Source organism: Falco biarmicus, chromosome 1, assembly GCF_023638135.1.
Source record: "Falco biarmicus isolate bFalBia1 chromosome 1, bFalBia1.pri, whole genome shotgun sequence".
Classification (NCBI taxonomy): Eukaryota; Metazoa; Chordata; class Aves; order Falconiformes; family Falconidae; genus Falco; species Falco biarmicus.
The window spans coordinates 89,567,516-89,583,988 of NC_079288.1; the positions used below are offsets into that span (position 1 = coordinate 89,567,516).

The 16,473-nt window shown below is 64.2% G+C and overlaps 2 protein-coding genes across 16 annotated transcripts in view; one reads left to right on the plus strand and one right to left on the minus strand.

The window, feature by feature from the left end:
* LOC130152350 (dedicator of cytokinesis protein 2-like) overlaps window positions 1-13,661 on the plus strand; it is an 80,353-nt gene extending 66,692 nt beyond the window's left edge. For 4 of the 14 annotated variants that reach the window (XM_056345802.1, XM_056345772.1, XM_056345812.1 and 1 more), the window contains 21 exons: window positions 175-233; window positions 1,104-1,252; window positions 2,515-2,600; window positions 3,169-3,325; window positions 3,658-3,698; window positions 3,949-4,039; window positions 4,116-4,235; window positions 4,738-4,827; window positions 4,945-5,049; window positions 7,809-7,950; window positions 8,133-8,214; window positions 8,307-8,391; window positions 8,646-8,732; window positions 10,019-10,195; window positions 10,343-10,426; window positions 10,550-10,687; window positions 11,028-11,113; window positions 11,548-11,698; window positions 12,041-12,152; window positions 12,528-12,661; window positions 12,732-13,661. In XM_056345802.1, the coding sequence (XP_056201777.1) occupies window positions 175-233; window positions 1,104-1,252; window positions 2,515-2,600; window positions 3,169-3,325; window positions 3,658-3,698; window positions 3,949-4,039; window positions 4,116-4,235; window positions 4,738-4,827; window positions 4,945-5,049; window positions 7,809-7,950; window positions 8,133-8,214; window positions 8,307-8,391; window positions 8,646-8,732; window positions 10,019-10,195; window positions 10,343-10,426; window positions 10,550-10,687; window positions 11,028-11,113; window positions 11,548-11,698; window positions 12,041-12,152; window positions 12,528-12,661; window positions 12,732-12,818 (2,263 nt within the window). In that variant the 3' untranslated portion in view covers window positions 12,819-13,661. Of the gene's footprint in view, window positions 1-174; window positions 234-318; window positions 1,253-2,514; window positions 2,601-3,168; window positions 3,326-3,657; window positions 3,699-3,948; window positions 4,040-4,115; window positions 4,236-4,737; window positions 4,828-4,944; window positions 5,050-7,808; window positions 7,951-8,132; window positions 8,215-8,306; window positions 8,392-8,645; window positions 8,733-10,018; window positions 10,196-10,342; window positions 10,427-10,549; window positions 10,688-11,027; window positions 11,114-11,547; window positions 11,699-12,040; window positions 12,153-12,527; window positions 12,662-12,731 lie in introns of those variants that run through there. The other 10 variants (XM_056345837.1, XM_056345854.1, XM_056345781.1 and 7 more) reach the window with 9 other exon arrangements.
* A 242-nt stretch (window positions 13,662-13,903) lies between these two features.
* LOC130152417 (BCL2/adenovirus E1B 19 kDa protein-interacting protein 3-like) lies at window positions 13,904-16,445 on the minus strand. Of its 2 annotated transcripts, none has more exons than XM_056345962.1 (6): window positions 16,070-16,426; window positions 15,322-15,448; window positions 15,101-15,230; window positions 14,921-15,015; window positions 14,642-14,791; window positions 13,904-14,303 (listed from the first exon to the last, which is right to left on the minus strand). In XM_056345962.1, exons 1-6 carry the CDS (start codon window positions 16,158-16,160, stop codon window positions 14,255-14,257), a joined length of 642 nt encoding a protein of 213 aa, XP_056201937.1. In that variant the 5' UTR covers window positions 16,161-16,426; the 3' UTR covers window positions 13,904-14,254. The 2 variants fall into 2 exon arrangements, with proteins under 2 accessions (XP_056201937.1, XP_056201945.1); XM_056345970.1 differs by having other exon boundaries at window positions 14,286-14,303; window positions 14,642-14,763; window positions 16,070-16,445.
* Between the last annotated feature and the right edge of the window lie 28 nt (window positions 16,446-16,473).

Consider the following 16,473-nt stretch of genomic DNA (forward strand, 5'->3'; position numbering starts at 1 on the left):
AGCAGCACCCTGGGGCTGAGCTCTGCAGCTGGGCTTCAGGTGCCCGCCCCAGCCTGCTGCCACACTTTGGGGTCAGGGATTTCAGGATGAGATGTTCAGGCTGTGCTTGGGCCCTTGGCCTGGATGCTGTGCCCCAGGCTACAGAGCAATGCTAACCAACGGCCATCCTGGCAGGTATGGGGACATGAGAGCCACAATCGGAGCTTCCATTCGGGACATGTGGTACAACCTAGGTGAGCCGCAGTGTGGCCAGCAACGAGGAGGCTTGGCGAGTCTCTGCAGGCTGGTTGGTGATCATCAGTACTGTCCCCAAAATAGGTGCTGGGGAGCAGGATGTTGCTGGTGTGGGGCATGGGAGCCTGCAAGTGTGTGAATCTGCAGGCGTGCAAGCCTGTGGGACATGTGAGCCTGCAGGGTGTGCAAGCTGTGAGATGCTATGGGATGTGCAGTCTGTGGGATACATGAGCCTGTGGCATGCACACACCTGCAGGTGTGCAAGGCCATGGGTGTGTGAGCCCACAGGTGCTGTGACCAGTCGCAAGCTCACACTCCCTGTGGGCAGCCTCCCCTCTCTGGGCTGGCGTCTGCCTGCAGCCCTGCCTTCCTATTCCCCGGTCCTGCCTTGCCTCGTTCCCCCTGCACTGTGCAGGTCGCACTGCCTCAGCATCCCAGGGCCAGGCAGGCAGGGAGGGTGCAGCATCTCAGGTCTCTGCCCCACATCCCAGAAGAGAGCGGGGAGCTGCAGAGAGTGTGTGGGGCAGCCTGCAGGGCAGCAGTGACGGGTGCCTGCAGGCTCCTGCATGGGTTGTTCGCATGTGCCAGGGCCCGCAGGACACCAGCACAGCCCCAGCTGATGGTCCCATAGCCGATCATTGGGTGTGCTGGCAAGGCCGTGCAGCGTTACCTGCCCACCAGCACGGCTGCCCTGGAGGAATGCCTAGCTGTGCTGTGGTTGCCTAACCCAGGTGTGCTCTTCCCAGCACCTCTCCCCCTCCTCTTCCACACGTTGCTGCCCATTCACAGCTGCAGGGTCCCAGGCCAGGGCTGGCCCCAGGGAGCAGGCTGCGGGAGCCCCAGCCCCCAGACCTCCCTGCCCTTCCCAGGCCATCACAAGATCAAGTTCATCCCAGGCATGGTGGGCCCCATCCTGGAGATGACGCTCGTGCCGGAGCTGGAGCTGCGCAAGTCCACCATCCCCATCTTCTTTGACATGATGCTCTGCGAGTACCAGCTGACTGAGAGCTTCAGCCGGGTGAGTGCTCAGGGCTGTGGCCGGATCCTGTTCCTCACCCAGGCTGGACTGTCCCTTTCGGGGTGGGTGGAGGTGATGCCTCCACCTTTTTCATCTGCCTCCCCTCTTTCATTCTGGGATGTGGGGCTGCAGGAGGGAGGGATGAGGGAGCTGGCAGGGACGTGAGGAGCAGGGAGAGCTGCCAGGCGATACAGAGGATTTCCCAGGGACTAGCAGGGACAGGTCAGGTGTCACCCACTCAGCTGGTCCCGGCGCTGCCTGGAAACAAGAACACAGTGGGAGCGGGGAGGTCTGCATAAACCTCTACATTTCTACTTGTCTTCCCTCTTTGCTGTCAGTTTTCTCAATGCAAAAGGCCTTTCCAGGTTTTGACCAGATGGCATTTGTCTCTTCTTAGCTGGAAGCCTTTCCCCCTGTTGGGGTGTTCCATGGGAGGAGAGGGGCTGGGTGCACTTAGAGCTGCAGGTGCCGCGGCCCCTTCCCCAACCCCCTGCTCCTGCCCGGGTCTGCAGCCACAGCAGAGCTCCGTCGGAGGAGTGGTGTGGAAACGGCTGGGCTCAGAGGGCCTGAGGTCTTCACCGGCAATGTCCACAAGCCATTGTGGCACAGGTGCTCTGTGGCTCAGGAGCCGACCATGGCTGTGCCCCTGACCCAGGGGGAGAAGGACCCCTGAGTTTGGAATGTGCAGACCCTGGAGGCACCCAGCATGGAGGCAGGGGGTACCAGTAATTAGACGTCTGGTCCAGGCCCCCCCTTCCCATACCATGCAGTTGCAGGATCCCCCAGGCTTTTGGGTCCATCAGCTGCAGCTGCAGCACAAACCCCGTGGACCTGAAGGCTGAGCATCAGCTGGGAGATGGGGGGCCACAGGCAGGCACAGCCCTGCCACTCCTGGCAGGGAAAACTGTGGCTTTAGGGGGCACAGGGCACTTCCCAGAGAACCCCGGGGTCAGCCGGGCCCAGGCTGCTGGGGGACAGCAACAAGGCCAGCACAGGAGCGGGATGGGGACTGGGGAGCAAGTCAGGGACCTGGAGGGCAGGAGACAGACAGACAGGGACCCCTGTGCCAGGCAGTGCTGGGGGAAGGGCCTGCAGCCGCTGAGCCTGGGGGCTGTTTGGGCTCCTGAGCTGGCTCCAGCTCCTGCAGCCCCTCCTGTCCCAGCGCTGTGGCCCCCTGTCCTGGGGGCTGCAGCTGCAGCAGCCTGGGGCCGAGCTCAGCACGCCCCTGGCTGCTTGGCTGTGCTCACGCACATCTCTTGCAGTTTGAGGATGAGATCCTGCGCAAGCTGGACAGTGAGGTGGAGGGCGGCCGGGGAGATGAGCAGTACAAGCAGCTTTTTGAGAGCATGTGAGTATGCGGTGACATCCCTGCAACCTTCTCTCTAGAGCACAACCCTTTGCTGTCTTGCCATCCTCCTGCCCCAGCTGAATCTTGGCCATCCCACTCCTCCTCACGCTGTACTCTGATCCAGGGCATGCCTCTTGGAGAAGCAGGGCCTGAGAGGAGGAAGGCTGCTGCCTCAGCAGCATCACGTGCCCCTTGCACACCACATCTGCCCCAGCCAGCCTGCCCCTGGCAGTGCCCCTTCCCCAGGAATTGCCCCTGCCCTGCTGCAGGTGATGCCCCTGCCCTGCCCAGGCTTTGTTCCTGCCCCGTGGTGCCCATTGTGGATTTGTGTGCGGTGCAGGTGGAGCTGTCAGGTCTCTGCTCCGAGCCTGATGTGCCTGGTAGGGGTCAGCGGGAGGCTTGCTCTGTCTCGCTGCACACCGACTGCCGCTTTTTGACCCTCGTTGGGGGGGCCTGCCTCCCCTTCCCAACTCCCTGCACCTCAGGGGAGGTGAGCCGGGGGTGGGGGAGGGTGGGAGTGCTGTGGAGCTGAGCATGCCTGAGGCCTGTGACCTTCTCTCCTCCCCAGCCTGCTTAGCTGCTGCCGGAGACACCCCGAGCTGGCCAAGCCCGGGGAGAACTTTGTCGCGCTGGTGACTGGGCTCCTGGAGCGGCTCCTCGACTACCGGGCTGTTAGGAATGATGAGAACAAAACCTACAGCATGAGCTGCACCGTCAACCTCCTGGTGGGCACCCGCCCCATGCCCCCAGTTCCCCAGGGCCAGCAGGGCTCAGCCCCACATCCCCCGATACCCCAGGGGCTGTGGTGCTCCTGGCACAGTGGAGACGGGGTACAGAGTGCCAGACCTGGTGTCCCCCGGGAGGTACTTGCTGGCAGGCACTGTGCAACACCCTGCTGCCCAGGGCAGCCCAGTCCCTGCGTGGGGACGGTCCTGGCAGCACCATGACCCAGAGCAAGGCATGATGGATGGGAAAGGGGGGGGGGGGGGGAGGGGGGGCGCTGTGGCATGAGCCCCCTCCTGGGGCTACTCAAACGTTTTCGTCTGCTCTTCCCCAGAACTTTTACAAGGAGATTGACCGCCAGGCCATGTACATCAGGTGAGCGCAGCCCCAGGGAAACCGGCATTGCCCTGGGGCAAGGGGGTCACAGTACCCTGAGCTTCACCTGCCCGCCACCACCCTGGCCCCAGGCAGGTGGGATGGGGTGGCCAAACGGCTGGAGGGGCAGAGTGCCAGGAGCTCAGCCCCCCCGGCTAGCAGTGGGGGGACATACCCCGCTGGAGGAGCGGGGGCTGGACCCTGAGCCATGCCGGCTGTCGTGCCCCGCACACGGTACCATTGCTCCCAGGTACCTGTACAAGCTGAAGGACTTGCACGTCAGCTACGAGAACTACACGGAAGGAGCCTACACCCTGCTGCTGCACGCCCGGCTCCTCAAGGTGGGGCAGGGGTGCTGTGGGGGACGTGGGGGGCTGCAGGGGCTCAGTGTGATGGGCTCCTGCTGCTTCTGCACAGTGGTCAGATGAGGCGAACACAGCCCCCATGCAGGGCTTGCACAGCCCCAGCCTGCACACCCAGCGCCAGCTAAAAGAGGCTCTCTACAACCAGATCATCGACTACTTTGACCAGGGCAAGGTAAGCATGGCCGTGTGCCCCAGCAGCCCCCCTCACCCAGGGTAAGCCCGGCTCCCCAGCCACAGCTGCCTCCTGCTCCGAGCCCCCAGCCTCAGCACGGCCCACCCACCCTCCCCTCCGCTGTGGTGGGGCTGGAGCTGTCCTGCAGCAAGCCCAGGCTGGGTGGTTCACCCCACAGCTGCCCACCTGTCATGGCTGTCCTTCCTATCCCATCCAGCCTCAGCCCCCGGCCTTCATACTGCCTGGGGCCCGGCAGCTGGGACACCCCGGCAGAGGGGTTTGTCTTGGCCAGGGGGCTCAGGTGCTGGAGGTGTTGGGAAGCCAAGTCCTGCTGCTGCCCACCAGTGCCCAGCCAGACCACCAGCTTGCACAGGGAGAACCCCCCCACCTCACTAAGGAGCAGGGCTGTGGGTGCCCCTGCAGATGAGGCTGGTCCCCCCCCAGAAGCCCCCAGTGCCTCACCCCGCACTGTGGGGCTTCCACCCTGGCCCCATCTGTGCAGATGTGGGAGGAGGCCATTCATATCTGCAAGGAGCTGGCGGAGCAGTACGAGAGTGAAGTCTTCAACTATGAGATGCTGAGTGACATCCTGGTGAGTGCCTGGCCGGGCAGGGTGTGGCTGCCAGCAGAACAGGCTGGGGTGTCACGAGCCGTGGGGAGGGACCGGGGGTCTGCAGAGCCCCCCACTCCTGCTCCTCTCTCTCTGCAGCAGCGGGAAGCCAAGTTCTATGAGAAGATCCTGAAGGTGCTACGGCCCAGCCCGGACTACTTCGCTGTGGGCTACTATGGGCAAGGCTTCCCCACCTTCCTCCGGGTAAGTGGCCCCTGGCTGCCCCGAGGCCAGGGCTGTGCCCTTCACCGCGGTGCTGGTGATGGCTGGGTCCCCAGGGCCGAGCGCTCTGTCCCCAGCTGGGAGAGCTGGAGTGGGTTGGGCAGAGCATGGGGTCCCTGCCCGCTGGGACAAGGGTGTCTCCAGGGACACGCGAGCAGGGCACAGAGGGAGCTGCCTGGCCCTGGCTTGGTGCGGGCTGTGGCACGGGGTCCACGAGACCCAGCTGCTCCGGCATGCTGCTTTTGAGTCAGGGATTTGCCAGGGTCAGCACAGGATCTTGGCTGCGGACAAAAAGCATGAAGTGAGAAGCTGCAGCTCCCTGGTGGGTGGGGGGCCTCTGCTCCTCCAGGTTCCTGTTACCTTCTCTGGAGCCCTCCGGGAGCGGTGGTGGCTCTGGTGCTGCCCCTCCGGCTCTCAGCCCCTGCCCCAGCAGGGGTGTGTGTGTGTGTGTGTTTGTGCGTGTGTTGGATCCCCCAGCTCTGCCTCCTTATGAGTGAACTAACAAGACGCCGCACGTTAGCAGCATAGCATGTAGCGATGCAGCACATGCAGTGGGCACTGCCAGTTCTGCCAGCGGGGCAGCAGGCACCACCGCGGCCCCGTGGTGCCATCTGGCTCTGCCAGCAGAATGCGCTCTGCCCCAAAGGCAGCAGCTTGTCCCGTTGAGCCTTCTCCAAGGATGAGCGGTGTGGTGGGGCAGGCTCTGTCCCAAAGCTCCTCTGCTCTGTGCCGCTGCCCACAGGCGCCCAGCCATGCCTGGTGACATGGGTGGTGCCAGGTCCAGGTGGGTTTGCCTTTGCTGGTGGGCATCCTCCCTGTGCTGCCTGCCCAGAGGCGCTCGGTGCTCAGCTCCATGCCAGCCACCTCTGTCCCTGCTTGCGGGAAGGGGTTGGGAACAGTCAGACAAACCCAGCAGCTTCACTCTCGCAACAGCAGGGGTTACCGTCCCTGTTCACAAACAGCTGGAGACAGACTTAGGGAAGAAAAGCAAGGCAGGGAAAGTTGTGCTTCTCTGTAACGCATGCTCCTGAACTGTGTCCTTGGTGCATGGGGACACTGTATCTCTTGCTGGGCTGTCCCTGTGGCCCATGGTGAGGTGGGATCTGCTCCATCCCTGGCGCATGGCTGTACCTGCGCTGTTCCAGGGTTGTGGTGCACAGGTACGCATTCCTGCACCATGGCGTGTCTGGGCTGCACACAGATGGGTGTCGTACTGTACGCCTGGTGCAGAGATGGGTCTGTGCTAGCTGTGCTCTTTATGAACAGATTCAGGTACCTCCAGGGTCACTGCGGGAGCCCCCTACCCTCTCCCCATCCCTGCGCAGCAGTGCTGTAGGCACGGGCTTGCTCAGCACCTCTCCCTTTTCCTGTGCTGGCCAACATGCTCCTGGCACCCACCTGTGAGGGCAGGGCTTGTCTTTCTGGGCAAGAGCCAAGTATTTCATTCCCATTCACTCCTATTACATTCCTTAGTTTTTTTAATCCACTCTGATACATGTCGGTGGGCTTCTTCCATCCAGTGTGTTCATCCTTATTTTCCTACCCCACTGTCAGGGCTGGAGTGCGTGTGGCATCATTTTCACAGAGGTCACAGTGGGTTTCAAGGGCTCCTTGCTCTCTCCTGGATGGTTTCTGTATCCGCAGACCCCAGTCACTGCGTGCCCAGCCACCTTCCCTCCAGAGTGCTGGCTGCCCGAGCCAGCCCATCCATTATTATAGAATGGTTTGGCTTGGAAGGGACCTTAAAGGCCATCTAGCTAGGGACCCTGGAGCTGAACACAGTGCTGCAGGATGGGGTCTCACCAGAGTGGAGCAGAGGGGGAGAATCCCCTCCCCGGACCTGCTGGCCACGCTGCTGGTGATGCAGGCCAGGATTCAGCTGGTTTTCTGGGCTGCAAGTGCACATTGCCAGGTTGTGCTGACCTTCTTGTCAACCAACACTCCAAGTCTTTCTCCTCAGGGCCTCTCTCAATCCGTTCTCCACCCAGCCCGTATTTGTGCCTGGGATGGCCCCGACCCACAGGCAGGACCTTGCACTTGGCCTTGTTAAAATTCATGAGGTTGTCGTTGCCCTACCTCTCAAGCTTGTCCTGGTCCCTCTGAATGGCATCCCTTCCCTCCAGCATGTTGACCGCAGCACGCAGCTTGGTGTCAGCAGACTTGCTGACGGTGCGCTCGATCCCACTGTCCGTGTCATTCACAAAGCTGTTGAACAGCGCCGGTCCCAGTCCTGACCCTTGAAAATGGCACTTGCCACTGGTCTCCACTTGGACGTCGAGCCATTGACCGCAACTTTTACCATCCAGGCAATTCCTTAGCCATCAAGTGGTCCATCCATCAAATCCATGTCTCTCCTGTTTAGAGGCGAGGATGTCGTACAGGACAGTGTCAAATGCTTTGCACAGCTCCAGGCAGGTCATGTCAGTTGCTCTTCCTTCATCCACCAATGCTGTAACCCCATCATAGAAGGCCACCAATTTTGTTGGGCATGATTTGCCCTTAGTCAAGCTGTGTTGGCTGTCACCAATCACCTCCTTATTTTCCATGTGCCTTAATTCTTTTTTCCTCCAGTTTCTGGGTTTGGGGAAATGTTTTTTCCAAGAGGGGGGGTCTCCCACTTGGCTGGATGCTCGGCCTTGTCAGTGCCTGCCCCCTAATGCACTGAGGCTTGCTGCAGCTGGAGCACAGAGCTGAGGGCTCCACAGGGCACTGGGATGGGCTGCTATCTTCCTCCCCCACAGAACAAGGTCTTCATTTACCGGGGCAAGGAGTATGAGCGCCGGGAGGACTTCGAGATGCAGCTGCTGAGCCCCTTCCCCAGTGCCGAGAAGCTGAAGAGCACATCCCCACCTGGCCAGGACATCACCGGCTCCCCAGGCCAGTGTATCCTCTGAGCATGGGGACAGGGCTGGGAGGGTGGCTCATTCCTGTGTGCATCCCACAGCACCTCCCCTCACAGCCCTGCACACACCCCTGGGGTTCTCCCTGCTCCAGGCCCTGGACGCCCTCTTCCCCGCAGCCCCCATCTGCTGTGATGCGTGCCTGTGGCTCCTTCACTCCCACAGATATCCAGTGTTTCACTGTGCAGCCGGTGGAGGAATCCAAGGTCCGGTTCAAGGACCGGAGCATCCCGGAGCAGATCACCAAGTCAGTGCCCCAGCGCAGAGTGGGTGCACCCGCCCTGGGAGGGGACACAACAGGGGTCCTCTCCCACGCTCTGCTCCTTCCCTCCCCTGCAGTTTCTATAAAGCCAACCATGTCCAGAAGTTCAGCTACTCACGACCCTTCAAGAAAGGCCCAAAGGATCCAGACAATGAATTTGCAGTGAGTGCTGGTGGGGCTGCCAGACCCCCAGCTGGGAGGGATGGGGATAGCTCGGGGGAGCCCTGTGAGGAGCCAGGTGTCCAGAAGAATGGGGATGCAGGAGAGACAGGGGTCACCCAGTCCTGGGATGGGGAAGGTGGTGGTCCTGTGCCCATGGGAAGGGGATGTGTGAGCCCCCTGCCCCACAGGGCAGCCAGGGGTGTCCCAGGGTGATGGGGAGGAGGCCAGAGGGATGACTGCTGTCCTCCTCACAGACCATGTGGATTGAGCGGACAACCTTTGTAACAGCCTACCCCCTGCCTGGCATCCTACGCTGGTTTGCGGTGACCTCCACCACGACGGTGAGGAGCAAGGAGGGGGGGGGGGGGCGGGGGGGAGTGGGGCCCTCCCAGGGCAGCCCTTCCATGAGCAGCGTTGCAAACCCCAGATCCAGGGGAGGGGAGTGTGCTGCTCCCAGCCTCTTCCACTCTTCCCAAGCTCTGGCAGCTCAAGCCAGGCTGCGGGGAGCGTGTCCTGCCTGGTGCCCCGGCTGAGATCCTGCACACCCTCAGTCTCTGCGCTCAGTGCAAACTCCATCCAGCCCACCCAGCGCTCGAGCCCCCAGACCCCACGACTCCTAGCTTTCTGCCATGGTCCCTCAGGTGTGTGGCCCAGTGCACCTGTGGCACAGCAGACCCAGCTCCCACATGCACCCTCTGCCTGCAGAGCGGGTTGTGGGCATGGCCCCCTTCCCTCAGCTACCACCCCCACCAAGCAGCAGGGATAACCCCCCCTCTGGCACCACCTTAGCCCCCCATGCCACAGCTCCAGGGCTGATCTCAGGTCAGTGCCATGTGGGAACACCATCCCAGGCCACGTCCCCAGGCCACAGGGAAGGGTTTCTCTGTTGACAATGGGCACAGAGACCCTCCCAGCACTCAGGGCACTGACTGGTGCTGGTAGCATCAACCTGGTGACAGGCAGTGGTTGGTGTGGCTCACCTGCCGGGACACATCTCTGTGGGAAGCAGGAGACCACGTGTGGGGAGCGGCAGAGGCGCAGGGGGAGTTTCAGCAGACTGCTGCTACTTCTGGCATTGCTGACAACAGCTCCACGTGTGGTTTTTACACCTTTGTCAGAGGGAGTTCTTGGCCAAAGCCCAGGGTGTTTCATGTGCTACAGCAGTGAAGGCATGTGAAGTCCCTAGCTGGGCTGTTGCAGAGCACAGGGGCTGTACAGCTGCGTGAGTGCTGCCACACACGCGTCTGCTGCAGTGCTTGGGCTGCACACGCCGCTGTTGCATGTTGCACGGCTGCCCCTGCCCAGTGAGGACAATGAGGTTTCCCTGGGTTTCCCATAAGCTCACTGCTGCCACACGTCCCTCACCGGGCTTGCAGCCTCTTGCTGGCAGGACCAACGCTGCCAGCAGCCTGGGCGTGCAGCTGGTGACCAGCACTTCCAATGTTTGCCCCATGAGCCCTCGGCTCAGCTCCAGGCAGCCGGTGCCAGGGGTCTGAGGGGCTTCGTGGGGTGAGATGTGCAACCCCAGGGCCTCTCTCCTGCGGGGCCAGGGAGAGACCACCCTAACCAGGATGGAAAGGTCGCTGGGTCAGCTGGCTGCTGACCTTCCCTCCCTCCCTGGGCACAGACCATCATCTCCCCCCTGGAAAATGCCATTGAGACCATGATGAAAACAAATGAGAAAATTATGAGCGAGATCAACCGGCACCAGAATGACCCCAGCCTGCCCATCAATCCCCTCTCCATGCTGCTCAACGGCATCGTGGACCCTGCTGTCATGGGTGGCTTCGCCAAGTACGAGACGGTGAGGATGTGTGGGTGCCGCACTGGAGCCAGCGCGGGTACTCTCGGGGCTGGTGACCGCAAGCACTGGTACTGCTTAGTGCTGTCCCCTGCCTACACGGAGCCGAGCCAGACCATCAGCGGGACTTGGGGGGGGGGGGCATTGCAGGCTTTTTTCCAGGAGTCCTACCTGCAGGAGCACCCTGAGGACAAGAGGAACATCGAGAAGCTGAAGGACCTGATCGCCTGGCAGGTACAGTTTGCAGCATCCCTCCAGCAGCCAGAGGGGACAGCTGCCCCGGGCCACCAAGTGCCCAGCATCCCTGTCCCAGGGGAGCCCCACAGCCCAGGCAGACCCGTCCCTGTTCTCCCGCAGACCCCACTGCTGGCAGAGGGGATCCGGATCCATGGGCGGAAGGTGACAGAGGACCTGCGGCCCTTCCATGAGCGCATGGAGCAGTGCTTCGTGCAGCTGCGGGCCAAGGTGGAGAACCAGTATGGGGTGCGGGAGATGGTGAGTGCCAAGGTGGTAAGCAGGGTGCAGGCCCAGCCACGGCTTTCAGGGTGGTGCGTGGCACTCAGGGGATGACACTGGACAAGGTAGTGCAGGTCTGGGTCAGGAAGGAACAGCTTGATGGGGCTGCAGCTGCAGCAGCGACACACTGTGCATGGGTGACCTCGGGGTCTCCGCCTGCCCTGGGTGAGAGGATGGCACTGCTGTGGGGGGACCAGTACTGGCACAAATCCAGCACCAGGCAGCGAGGGCAGTGCTGCCCCTGCCTGAGCTGGAGGAAGGAGAGGAGAGGCTCTGCACTCTCATCCCTCCTGCGCTCTCAGGCTCCTTGTGCTCTCAGGTCTGCTTTGAGGCCCAGCGGAGTGGACGACCCCGGTCCATGGCCTGGGGACCTGACTGGGACCAGCTGAGCCATGCTGGAGACAGGCAAGTGCTGTGGTGGGGCGTGTTGGCCCCAAGCCACCCCCTCTCACTGCCCTCACCCCTCCCTGCTGGCTTTTTACCACGGAGCCATCCTCACTGTCCTCTGCTCCAGATGCTTCTCTCCCACCTCCCCAGCCCACTGCCCTCCCAGTTTCCCTTTAGGCCAAGCTGCATCCCAGGGATCTGTCCTGCCATGCCACCATGGTGGCTCTGACCCTGGGGAGGATGGCAGAGAGCAGAGACACTCGATGTGCAGCCCCAGGCTCACCTGGACACTGCGGTCACTTGAGCCATCCATGCTTGTCTTGCTGGTTTCACCCTGCTCTAAGCATCCGCTGCTGAGGGTGGTCACTCTTGGCCATGGTCTGGCTGGCCCATGGTGTAGCCCAGCTCCCCATGTCCCTGACCCTCCCTCACCAGCTGCAGTTACTCCACAGCATGGAGGTACCCTCGACCCCAAAGCCTGCCCCTCGCACCTCCGAGAGCGAGGACCGCAGGAGTGAGCGTAAGGAGAACCGCTCCAGCACCTTCTTCGGGTACCGGCGGCAGGACCTGTGCCAGTCCATCTCGGAGCTGCCAGAGCCCAAGGTGATGTTCAGCACAGCCCTGGTGCCTCCTCTCCACTCCAGGGCCCCCCTTGTGCTCCCCCCCAGGCATTCTGCTGCACCTGGAGACCCTGGCCCCGGTAGCAGTACCAGGCCCCAGGATGGACAGGACCCCTTGTGGGGCTGGTGGCAGCCCCCACTGTAGGGCACAGCCAGCTGATGGTAGGAGTGGAGGCTGGCAGGGCACAAGGCTAGAGACCGGTGCTGTGGGCAGGGTGCTGCAGGAGCATCACAGCCTGCCAGAGGCTGCTGTGTTCCTGGGGCTACGGGCGCTGTGGTGCAGCCTGCCCCCTGTGAGGCACTGAGCCTCCCCTCTGTGCCCCAGGATGAGAAGAGGAGACTCTCCCACAACATGAGCGAGAGCAGCCTGGGCAGCTCCCATGGGAAACAGCCCCCACCAAGCCGAGATGCTGCTGGTGCTCAGCCCAGCACTGCAGGTACTCCCCACCACGGCTGCTGGCTCAGGGTGCCTTTCCAGCACCCTCCCTGGTCCCTAGCATGGTAGTGGGGGGGACTTTCCCTAGCCCCTACACCCCCAGCAGCATCCAACCCTTGTATCCGTGAGCAGGGCTGTGCCCCCACGCCAGCAGTGCAGGTAGCAGCAGCCCCAGCTCTGCACCCCAGCACAGGTGCCCTCAGCCCCCTGCCCCATTTCCACAATGGCACAGGCACATCTTTCAGCTGGGAGCAGGCGGGGAGCACTGGGTACCGAACGCGCAGCCGTGCTCCCGCAGGCACAAGTGCTGGCCCTGGCAGCCTGGGACCCCCCCCAGGCTGGCCCACCCACCCAGCCCCCTCCCCTGCCTGCGCAGGGCTTTCCCTATCTCCCACCGGCTTCGGCGGCCGCGTGAAGAGTGCCAGCAAGGTCCTGCCGCTGCCCCACAAGATCAGCCCCACCGTGTACGAGGCGTTCCTGGAGCAGAGCGACAGCGCAGCTGGAGGAAAGGTACCGCCTGGCCCCGGGCCCCGGCCCCCGCCCCCCGCTGCCCCCCTCGCTAACTGCCCTCTGCTCGCAGGCATCCACATCGCCGACGGCAGAAGGAAAAGGCCTGAAGTTGCCGCCGCCTCCGCCACCAAAGTCCAAGAGAATGTCACAGCTCTGAGCCCGTGGCCGCCCCTGCCCACGGGATGGAGATGCCCAGGGTGCCCCTGCTCCCGCCTGGCTGCTGCGTGCACTGCCCTGCCTGGTTCTCAACTGCTGGACCACCCCTCGCCCACGTCTCTTGCAGTATTTACACCAGAAGCATCCTGCACAGCCAGGGGACTCCCCGTGTGCCCTCGTACCCAGGGTGGCACAGGGCACCCCCAGCCTGTGTCCTGCCAGGTCTGGCTATTCCCACCCTCCAGGTGCCCACCTGGGCCGGGGTGCACCTGTCCCCCAGACACTTCCTTGGCCCACTGCTCTGCATCAGCCGCCAGGCCGGGCTCACCTTCCCGCTGAGTGGAGCAGCCAGGTGCCAGCCTGTGCCAGGACGTCTCTCCCAGGCAGAGCTGTGCGGAGCTCCCACCCACGCAGCCCCTCCAGCAGTGCGGCTGCACTGTGGTGAAGAGGACCTTCCTCCCCCCCCCCCCCCCCCCCCCCCCAGACCACACCACACACAAGGCAACAGGCCACTGTCCCAGCAGCATCTGCCGAGCTCTTCCCTCCCCTCCCCTCCTTTCCCCCAGGGCTGCTCCAGTCACTCAGCCACCCCCTCCATCCTGCAGCACTGGGACAAACACCGGTGGCGCAGGCACTGTGACCACACGGGAGCCAGCCAGGCCTGCCAGCGGGCCTGGGCAGCGTCATGCTCCGCAGTGCCAGCTCTCCTGCTGGTATCTGCCCTCGCAGCCCTGCCTGCGCCAGCCTGGTGCTGCTGCCTCGGCTAGCCACGCTGGGCCCTGGCCCTGCCTCCCCGCTGCAGCAGGCCACGGCCCACTAATAAAGGACTAACGCCTCAGCCAGACACCCTGCAGTGGGGCTGAAACCCCTGTATCAGCCCCAGCGCGCACTCCTATTCACGCACAGCCCAAGCAGGTGCCCCTCGCAGCCAGGCACCACCCCAGCATCATGCCCCAGCACCCCACAGTGCACACACTTGTTCTTCTGCAGGGAAAGCCCACGGGACCCCAACACGGCTGGGGAGCAGGCTTGCTCTCCCCTGGCCAGGCTGGGCCAGGTCTGGCACGGTGACTGTCAGGATGCTGCTCTGCCTCCCAAGCTGGCACAGGGCTCTTTATTCGCACGTAGTGTTGCAGGCTCAGGAGTTGTATTTACAGTCTTGTGTTAAAGAGGAGGAACCTGGACCCGTAACCAAGGGATGGGGAGGGCAGGGGCTGCCTGCAGCTGGGAGCTGCCATCGGTGGGTTCCTGTCTACGAGGGAGAGTAGCGTCAGCTCCCTAGGCTGGGCCTAAAGAAGGGACAAGGGGAGACGGCGCCTCGTGCCGCAAACACGAAGTCTGGGAGCAGCTGGGCTGCGCTGGTGCCTGGGCTCCCTCCACGCACTGAGCGGAGGCAAGGGGCAGTGGAGCCACCCATCTCTCGCTGAGCCCCATTCTTCACAGCGGGTTTGCTGAGGAGGCTGCCAGCCGCTTCCCAATGTAGATCCTGGGTTGAAGAGAGCGATGGTAAGGCACCCGCGTGGGGACAGCCTGCCAGGCCTCAGCGAGCCAGCAGTGAGGGGAGCAGGCAGCAGCCATGGAGAGGGGCTGTGGCTTCTGGGAGAAGTGGTGCAGAACAGCACCCAAGGGCAAGCAGTCCAAATTCAGAAGCACCCCCCCACACCCCACAGGGACAGCCCCCTGCGTCGGGGCAGCCAGAGGCCCCCGGGACAGCCCCAGACTGCACAGCCACCCAGCAGCATGGGGCTCACCCTGCCTGTGCCCAAGGGGTCGGTTCTGGCCAAGACCACTTGGCAGCACAGGTCAGGCCCGTCAGAAACTCACCCCAGTCCCAAGGTCAGCACGTGGCTGAGCAGCAGCGAGGGGATGAAGAGCAGCAGCAGCTCTGAACTGAAAAGTCTCTTCTTTCTCCCCACTGCACCTCCCTGCAGGCTCCACAGCACTGGCTGGGGGGAGCACACAAAGGCAAACTCCCTGGGAAAAATGCATGGTTAAAGGGGGCATGAGGGAAGAGGGCAGAGTACAGCAGGAGGGGATGGAGGCAGCAGGGCAGTGGCACAGAGGCAGACAGCAAGGGCAGAGAGCGGGTGGCACGGGCCTTACTTTGGAGACAGATGCTGAGGGTGGTGGGCACAGGTCCAGCCAAGGGATGCAGGCAGGCGTCGCTCCCTCCGCTCGGCTTCCTCTGGCACATCCCGCTAAAAGGGGGTGTGGGGCAGGTTAGATCAGGGGCACAGCTGGCACAGCCCTCAGGGCGCAGCATGGAGGGGGCAGCATTCTTACCTGTCGGGGGTGGGGGCAGCCCGGCTGGGGCTGGCTGCAGGAAGGGAGCAGCTCACTCTTCCCAGGCTGCTCACTCGCCTGGCTGGCTCCGTTGTCATCCCAGGCTGGGGAGCCCAGCATGAGCATGGCGCTGCAAACACAACCCCGTCGGTCAGCAAGCCTGCACCACCCGCCCTAGCCAGGCAGGGCTCCAGGGGCCCGGGTTCCCGCTCAGCACTCACCAGTCACCACTCTCCGTCTCCAGCTGGGCCTCCAGCAGCATCTGCTCTATGTCGGCGTGGCAGGAGGAGAACCGCGAGGGCACAGGCTCGGGGCACCCTGGGCCACACCGCAGCTCCACCCAGGAGCCTGGAGGGGCCGTCAGCCCAGCACCAGCCTGGCCGCCCACCCGCTCTGCCTCCTTGGCTCCCGCTTTGGCCTGGCCCAGGTGCTCCCCACACCGCTGCCCCGGGACCACCGAGTGCGGTCTCTGACCCGGGACGTCCTGGGCGCCCCTCCCCACCCAGGGCTGCTCCTCAGCGTGTCACACTCCCCAGCGACTCCCCCCCACCCCACCCCCCCCGATCCAGCCCTGTCCCGGCCCCCATCAACCCCCCCCCGATCCAACCTTGCCCCGGTGCCCATCAGCCCACGTAGGACCCCCACGGAATCGGCCCCTGCAGCGTACCCCAGCCCCCACCCGTGAGCTCCGGGCTCCCCCCGCCCCGGACCCCCCGGCGCGCCCCAGCCCACCCGGGACTCCCGCCTGGGCTCGCCCCCGCCCCCGCTCCCCGGCGCACCTCAAGCCCGCTCGGGACTCCCGGGGTACCCCCTGACCCCCAGCCCCCGGCGCCCGCCAGCCCACGTGGGATCCCCGTTGGCCCGGCTCCCCCGCGCACGCCGGCCCGCCCGGGACCCATGTGCCCCCCGCCCCGGACCCGGCCTCCCGGTGCAGGCCAGCCCACCCGCGGCTCCCACCGCCCCACGGACCGTCGTCTCCGGCGCACGCCATGGCCCCGCGGGTGCCGCCGCGCTCAGCCCCCGCCGCCCTGCCGGTCACGTGACGCCCGCGAGCCCCCATGTAAATAAAACCGCCGGCACCGGCGGCCCGTCTCTTAAAAGGGCACCGGCCGCGTCCTCGGGGGCCCGCGGCGAGGCGGGAGCGCCGGCCAAGTCCCGCACCCGCCCCCGCCCCGCGCGCTGCCAGCCCCGCCCCGGTGGCGCCGCCGCCGGCCGCAGCCCGCCCGGCACGGGAGGCGCCGGGCCCGCCGCGTTGCCCCTTTAAGCGGCGCCTACGTGCGGCGAGCGAGCGGGCGGCGGCCGCGGAGCGTGCGGATCCGCACGGAGCCGGGCTGGCCCTGCCCCCCCCCCGCCCCGGTGCCCGCCCCGGCACC